The sequence below is a fragment of the Nycticebus coucang genome, chromosome 14 (assembly GCF_027406575.1).
Source record: "Nycticebus coucang isolate mNycCou1 chromosome 14, mNycCou1.pri, whole genome shotgun sequence".
Lineage (NCBI taxonomy): Eukaryota > Metazoa > Chordata > Mammalia > Primates > Lorisidae > Nycticebus > Nycticebus coucang.
In genome coordinates this window covers 59,230,783-59,239,277 of record NC_069793.1, presented here as the reverse complement: position 1 = coordinate 59,239,277, position 8,495 = coordinate 59,230,783, and the positions used below count along the sequence as shown (strand labels likewise).

Sequence of the window (8,495 nt, the reverse complement as noted above, 5' to 3'; positions counted from 1 at the left end):
ACTGAAGTTTCAATGGTGCACAAATTAATGTATCAAATTACTTTTGGTGGCATTTAACAGAAAACATAGACTCAAATGGGAATAATCACTAAAAAGATTATTTCAGCATAACTAGGATTCTAGTTTGAAAGCTCTTTCAAGCATCCTCAAACTTTTTAAACAGGTGGCCAGTTCACTGTCCCTCAGACAGTTGGAGGGCCGGACTATAGTTAAAAAAAAGACAAACTATGAACAAATTCCTATGCACACTGCACATATCTTATTTTGAAGTAAAAAAACAAAACAGGAACAAATACAATCACACCGCCTCATGTGGCCCGTGGGCCGCAGTTTGAGGACCCCTGCATAGTTTTAGTTGACTTCAACATAAAACTAGTTCCCCAGTAGCACTTAGAATAACATGCTAACTTTCTTTTCCAGTAGAATAGAGCCTGGATTCTCATTGCCTCACAATAGTTTAGGCCTGTTCAGACTAAACCCATCTGGAGCAAGGAGATGGAAATACTATGATAGCTTTAGTTTAATCTGGGGTGGATGTTTGGGAATTAATCCACTATAGTGTACAGCAATACCATGTGGTAAATTCAGTGCGATTATGGAAACATTATAGAAGCACCTAGGTTGATGGTCAGGGGAACCATCCAGGAGATGCCAAATTTGTATGTAAGTTAGGTAGGTAAAAAGAAGGCTCTCCTCTCACAAAAGGGGGTAAGGGGAGCTGTACACAGGGAAATAACCTGTAGGCTTTTAGGCTTCTGGAGCACAGAATTAGAGGCAAAGGATGTAGCTGGAATACTGAACAGATGCCTGATCAAGGAGGGGAGTCATGTTAAGGAATCTGGACTCTTTCTCTCAGGAAAAGAGTGGCTGGAGAGCATCAATAGTGAATTAAAATGATCATATTTCTATCCCTACAGCTGCCATGTGGAGACAAGTTAAGAGGCTACTGCAGGAAGCCAGAATAGAGATGTCTTAGACTTCAGGTTAGGGAGAGGTAACTGCAGATTTGACAAACATTATGGAAATAAAATCAACATTTGTTAATTCCAGTGCAGAATGAGTATATGGAAACAATCTCTGACTTTTCTAGTCATCTTCTTTGGTTATTTGGCTTAAACTGTGTTAGCTATTAAGGTTGGAGCAAATCTGTTACCTTCTGAGAAGAGAATAGACATTACCTTGTGAACCTTATTGTAAAGAACTGCAGCCCTGCTGGCCAGGCGCGGTGGCTCATGCCTGTAATCCTAGCACTCAGGGAGGTCCAGGTGGCTGGATTGCTTGAGCTCAGTTTGAAACCAACCTGAGCAAGAGTGAGACCCTGTCTCTAAAAATAGCCAGGTGTTGTGGTGGGCACCTGTAGTCCCAGCTACTTGGGAGGTTGAGGCAGGAGAATCACTTGAGCCCAAGAGTTTGAGGTTGCTATGAGTCATGACACATGGCACTCCACCAAGGGCATCAAAGTGAGACTCTGTCTCAAAAAAAAAAAAAAGCAACAACAAAAACAAAATGAAAAGAACTGCAGCCCTGACTCAGTGAGTAGGGCGCCAGCCACATACACCAAGGCTGGTGGGTTCAAGCTGGGCCTGGGCCTGCTGAACAATGACAACTGGAACAAGAAAATAGCCGAGTGTTGTGATGGGCGCCTGTAGTCCCAGCAACTTCGGAGGCTGAAGCAAGAGAATCACTTAAGCCCATGAGTTTGAGGTTGCTGTGAGCTGTGATGCCACAGCGCTCTACCATGGGCAACATAGTGACACTCTGTCTCAAAAACAAACAAAACAAAACCCCCTGCAGTCCAAGGGGAACCTTTGAAGGTGGTGCTCTTTTGGATTTGGAATGTATTAAAGAGGTGATTAGATGGACTTCGGGGAACCAAGCTGAAAGTTTTTATGGTCCAGATTAGTGCAATTCCTGATACACTATTATATTTCCTTGTGTTACTCCTGTGATTTTACCAAATGTTTTAGGATTCATATACTCTTATTTGAGGCAAAACATTAAAAGGGGATTCAGTGTTCTTGAGGACATTGTGGTAGTGACTCATTAGGTTGTGCGTTCCTTGATGATAGAGGTCATGTCTTGTTACCTCTGTATTTCTAATATCTAGTCCAGAGTTTCACGCATGGCGAATATTTGATAAGTGTATCCTTAATGCCTACGATAATGGTGGACACTAGCAGATGCTTAGTATGCATGTAAGAGAACTGCTGAGAGCCCCAAAGGTAGATGTATTTCTGGGTGCTAAAAGGAAAGCTAAGGGACCCAGTCACAATAGACCCATTCCCAACATATAGATTGTGGTTTTAATTTCGAGGAAAGTGAGCCAGGGATGGCTTTTAGATACCTATTTGGGGTGAAATATTCATACTAAGAAGAGAGGAAAATTTGCATGTGGGTGGAGGGGGGAGGGTGGATATTCAGACTTCTAGATTAATTTGATAAATGTTTTGAGTGTCCACTATATGTCATTCCAAATGTAATATAACAATTTACTGGCAGTAGTGTGAAGGACAAATTGGAGTAGACAAGAGATATAGATGGGAGTAGCTGAGTCTCAGACTAGGGCAGTTGTAGTAAAACAGCACCAGAATGGTTGTGTCACAAAAATTCTCATCTGATAAACCAATGATCCCTCTACTTTCACCCTTATTATCTCAGACAATGGACAGGTTCACTGGGCCAAATAACTCTAGGTACACCTTCAGATAAAATCTCTTCGTCCCATTCTACTGGGGATATGGGAGCTATCTGCAGTTTCCCCATGACTACCACCCTAGTCAAGCGTCATCCTAAAGGATGGGCAGCCCGGCTGGGCGAATCCTGCTTTCAGAGTAATTAGTGGATATAAAGGAGCTTCCTGCTTCTCACATGCTCTGGCCATTTGGAAGCTAGATTTCCCCTTTTCTGAGTTCCCAGAGCTGCCTAGATTTAACAATGAAAATTTCCAGGAAATTCCCAGCAGGTTTAATCTCCTAACCTGCCTTTCACTTTGACCTTCTTTGTTTACTGTCTCTCCCCACCAAAAGGAAAGAGCTTATCCAGGAACCCAACATCCTCCGCTGAATGACTCTATCCCTTTGGCCAGGGTGGTGGAATACCTGAGTTCTTAGGTCTGCTACACCATTAAAGGTTGAGGGGAGCACATGAAGGTAATGTGTGATACTGCCTAGAAACAGAGGAATGGTTATAGTATCCCTTGAAGCTTACCAGGGCACTGGATTGTTTCAGGAAGTTTCACTTACAGATGTTCACTCTCTAACCATTAGGAAATGATTTTTCTTTAGTAAATCCCAGGGGCTTGGTCTCTCTGAGACTCGATCTCAAAACACAATCACATTTGGGAATCAGTGTAGAATTTTAAGATACATGCCCCATCTAAAACGGCATTAAGAAAAACAACTGTACTAACCCTAACCCACCCAAATCTAAGGACCAGAAACAGGAGCTATGAGCAGTCTATCCCTGGTAGACTGAGCATTTGGATAGTTCTCATTCTCCAGAAATCCCAGGGGAAGAAAAAAAAATTATTTACACGTACTCATATAAGAGATTTCCTCTATTGTGCAAAGAGAGGGTTATCATGCTCTTCAGAAGGTTCTCAGCCCTATTAAGAGTGTCCATTTTACAAATCTAGCTCCAGTTCTTTAGAGATTAAAAGAGCTCCAAAGGTCTGTGATCTTGGGCACTGATAACGGCTGCAGAGCCTTCAGATCCAGTTAAATCTCTGGTGTTTGGACAGTGTTGGATCTGTGGATGCATGCTTCCTGGTTCTGGCTGAGGTCCTGCCGCAGTCCCTGCAGCAGTTGATTTAGGAGTGTAAGGTTGCTGTCTCTGCGAGGAAGAGGAAGGGGTGGGAGGCAGTTCCCTTTGTACTCAATCACTGCCATCTTGGCTCGATCCTGCTCCTTCCGATTTGGGATCTGCAGCATTCTTGTGTAGCCCCCATTTTGACCTTGGTACCGAGGAGCCAGTACTTGAAACAGCTTTGGGATCAAGTCCTTCTCCTAGAGGGAGAGAGTTATCCAAGAGACAGCAGAGTCGAATCAGACTGCAGAGGCATTTAACTTGCAGTCACTTGCAAACGTAAGGTCTACACACACCATACACAGACTTCCTCCAACCCCTAATCTGGTAGAGTCAAAGTTACACAAAGGGGTCATTTACAGGCAGTTATGCAAAGGGATATGCACATATGAGTTCAACTAAGGCTTAAGATCTTGTTTAAGGTAACATCTTAAGGCTTAAGACAATGTTTCTAATTCAGTTCACAACACTGGTCCATAAGTGAGCGGTCTAGCTTAATCACACCCAATTTCCCTTTCTCCAACAACCCCCTCCTCCACAGGGAGCCAAGGTTGCTATTTGGGAGGCAGACAGCATGCACTCACCGTGAGCCAGAAGTCAGCCATGCGCATGGCTCGTTCATTGGTGTCTCCCAGTTTCCCATAGTCGATGAGCTGTGAGGGCAAAACATCAAAGATTCAAACCGAACAAGAAGGGCGCCAATCTAATTTCTCTAACGCTGGACAGCAATCCTTTACACTAGCAAAGCACCTCTTATCTAGGCTACCTCTTACTCAAAAGTCCTAACTGGCTTCCACTGAGGCGCCAAGGAGTGAATTCATCTCAGTGTAGTAAGGGATTCCGACTTGGGGAAGGGTGGATCACGGCTGTCCCACTCCCTTTCACAGGTATCCGGACCCCTCCCCTCAGGCCAGACTCTTCGCGGATGACAAAAAGGCCCAGTTCCTCACCTTCTCCGCGTAGCCCCTCATTTCGTCCACGCGCGCCCATGACGCCTCGATGCGCTCATGCCGCACCAATCCCGTGAGCAAGTTCCGCAACATGTGGATGCGGGATTCGGGACCAAGGCCCAGACGGCGAAATACGCGGCCATGGGAGATAGCGGCGGCAACCGTCAGCCGCATGTCCCTAGCTTCTACCTGCCCCTTGGAAGCCGGAACTGAAAACTCTAGAGGGAAGACAGGGAGGAGGCAATTTCAGGGACGCATGCGCCGCCGCTCGGTGCGTGGTGAACGTGTTTGCGCATGAGCATCAGAGCCTGCCTTGTTGGCAATCAGGGGGAAGGCAGAGAGAGATGGGTCGACGTTTTCTGGAGGCGGCGAGCTGGGATGGCTTTAGGCGCTATAAATGCTCAGTGGCAGGCCCGAGAACAAGGCGCCCCCTAGTGTGGGATAAACGGGCCATCGGGTTTCTCTTGTGCTGAGTCAGGCGACTTGTGGCATTTAGCGCTACGGGAGTCTCCGCCGCAGAGCCTGCTGGGAAAGAGAGTGTCTGCGGGGAAAGGCGCGGGCGGGGGTCGGAGTCCTGAGGGCGACTGATCCGCACGGCCTTGAACTGGCTGGCATGGCCGACACCGACACCTGCGGGCATCATTTTTAACAGTGACTTTCAGTTGTAATGGTGAAATGGATAATAACGATGCCTAGAAAAGAAACACAGATAGTGAAAGCTTTCTTTTGAGGTAATCATTCCAGTTAAAGAAAAAAATTGCAGCACTAAAAGAAAACGTCATGGATTAATAGTTTAAAATTACATCAATGTATTTTTTTTTTTTTGGAAAAAAGGGTAAAACATACCTACACATTTATGTTGTTAAAGTAGTGAACAATAATATTATAGTTTGTTATTCACCCTTATGCCTGCAAATTTGCAATGACCGTCAATATTGACTTGTTATGGATTGAAAGCTATGTTATGTCCTAACTTCTTGTAAATCAGAATGTGGCCTAATTTGGGAAAAGAGTCATTGCAGATGTAGTTAAGATGAGGTCATACTGGAGTAGTTGGGCGCCTAATCCAAAATGACTGGTGTGAAGAAACAGGCACACAGTGTGAAGATTAAACAGGTGAAGAGAGACATACAGAGAAAATGCCATGCGACCTTCGAGACAGAGATTGGCATTATGCAGTTGCAAGTAATGAATGAACAACAAGGATCGCTGGAAACACCTGAAGCTAAGAGAAAGGCACATAGAATGTATTCTTTTCCAGATCCCTCAGAAAACATGACCCTGCTGCTGCTGACACATTAATTTTTTACTTCTAAGTTCCAGAGCCTTGAGATGAAAAATGTCTGTTGTTTTAAGTCTGACAGTTTGTGATATTTTGTTATGGCAGCCTCAGGAAATTAATTCACTGTTCAGACTGAAGATGAACGTATGAAGAGTGAATTACTATAGATTTGTCACTATGCTTAGCATATAGGTGACCAAAGAACACTTCTTTGTTAATTTTAATTTTACAAACTGTCTTCATATGAAGCAACAGATATACACATAGGAAAAGTCATAAACGTGTGTGTTGGCAGAGACTTATATAAATCACACTTCACAATAAATTATAGAAATTATACCACTCATGTCTTGTTTGGGAATAATTCTTGCAGCTTTCAATTATCTTTACAATTGAAAAATTTCACTAAGATATTTTTACTAGAAAATTCATCATAAATTTCTGTTGTTAAAAACTTGTGACAATTTTCTTTTGCAAAATTCAGAAAAAATGAACACTGAAGCCAACATTATTTGATCTATTGTTTTAGAAATTGTGTCTCCTTGGTGAAAACAATTGTTGCACAAACATTGTCCTTTTGACTTTTTCTGGCAATACAAGACAACATCTCTTGTCTCTTGTGGCAAAATTCGATATTTTTTTCTATGCCAATTTCTCTACTGGCTTTCTACACAGTTTTTATGGACTGATAGTCAAGGAACAATTTTAAACATTGAAGCTTTACTGATTCTGTGTTGTTCAAGGTTTATTCTGTCTGTTTGCCAATAGTTTTGTGTTCGATTTGCCTCATCTGAAACTTCGCATAAATTAAAAACCTCATAAAAGTCCCATATGACTAAAATTGTTTTAAATCCATTGTTTGAAAAGTAGGGATATATTGTACCACAGAGATTGGAGTCATGAAATGCAGCTGAAGTAAACTTGAAAGATAGTTAAATACCTATGAATTTATATTCAAAGTCAGTATGTGTGGCAGAATTTTTGTAACTGTGGTTCTCGAAATTGATTTCCATGTGGGATAAGATATTTTTTAGTGCATATATTTAATAATGATAATTTTAAGCATGCGTACATATCATTGTAACTCAACCATAATTGTAGCAATTGTTTAGAACTTAGACCAACAGAAGATTTTTTTTGTGTGTGTGTGAGGGTTTGCCATCTTGGCATCTGCACACCAATAGCAAAAAAGTCTGAAGAGCAAGTGGTGATAAAATCACAAAAAGCATTTTCCATAGATTGTTCAGAATTGAATATTTTTCCTTGCAAGATGTGGTCCAAAGCCTAGAAAAAGTGGTAGTCAGTTGGTGCAAGGTCTGGTGAATACTGTGGATGACAGAGAGTTTCCAAGCCTGGTGTCTGTAGTTTCAGCAGCACTGTTTGTATGACAGCATAGTCTTGCAAGAGGATTGAACAATGTTGGCTGTTTAATCTCAAGCATCCTCTAAGTCAGTGGTTCTCAACCTTCCTAATGCTGTGGCTCCTTAATACAGTTCCTATGGATCATGACCCACAGGTTGAGAACTGCTGCTCTAAGTGCTTGCAGTATGTATCTACTGTAATTGATTGACCAGGTTTTGTGAAACTATAGTGGATAAAACAGACACTTTTTGATGAATATTTGGTTTTGGACTGTGTTTCAGTACTTCATTCAACCATCCTGCTATACTCTTGTGATTATCAAAAAGACAATTACATGTAATAGTATGTTGTGGAAATGGTTGGCCTTTAAGTTGTGACAGCAAAGAAAGGCAGCATTGAGAGGATTTTTCTTTTGTTGCTCATTTAATTCATGTGGAACTCATCTACTCAGATTCTTTATCTTGCCAATTTTTTTTCAAATGGTTCATATTGTTGCAATAGTAATGAAAAACCTGGCTGCTAATTCACACATGGTTTGAGAGAGATTTGCTTCCACTACAGCTTTCAGCATGTCATTGTCAACCTTGGTCTCAGGTTCTCCATGTGGTTCATTTTCAAGATTAAAATCACCAGAATGGAACTTCTCAAACCATCAATGTACTCTACATTCATTACTCACTTCCTTCCCAAACACTTCCTTGATATTTTGAGCTGTCTGCACGGCACTGGTTCCATGAAGGAAATTCTATTTTTAAATAACATGAATTTTTGACTTATGCATGATTTCACAAAAATTTCTCTAAAAAAATTTGAAAGATAATCACAAGTCAAAACATGCATTTTAAAGAATGAACATGTACCTTCACAATAAACAAAAAATCACAAGAAGTGTCAAAGTGAAATGTCACAGAGATATCAAGTGTCAAACTTAGTACCTAAGGAAATTGGGCATTACAGACAGTTCACCCCCTTATTCCTGCACCCAAGCCAAGGTGCTCTTACCTCCCAACTCTTGGCACCCATTGGTGCTGAGTATCCACTTGAACCCATAAGGAAGATGCTCAGAATAGATCTGAGTATTGTGGTTGAGCCAGGAC

At 42.0% G+C, this 8,495-nt stretch overlaps 1 protein-coding gene across 1 annotated transcript; it reads right to left on the bottom strand.

Annotated features, from left to right (window-relative positions):
• Positions 1–3,535: 3,535 nt before the first annotated feature.
• On the bottom strand, positions 3,536–5,442 carry MRPL17 (mitochondrial ribosomal protein L17). The gene is made up of 3 exons (XM_053560659.1): positions 4,755–5,442; positions 4,389–4,457; positions 3,536–4,004 (listed from the first exon to the last, which is right to left on the bottom strand). The coding sequence occupies exons 1-3, from the start codon at positions 4,926–4,928 to the stop codon at positions 3,717–3,719; spliced, it is 531 nt and encodes a 176-aa protein (XP_053416634.1). The 5' UTR covers positions 4,929–5,442; the 3' UTR covers positions 3,536–3,716.
• Between the last annotated feature and the right edge of the window lie 3,053 nt (positions 5,443–8,495).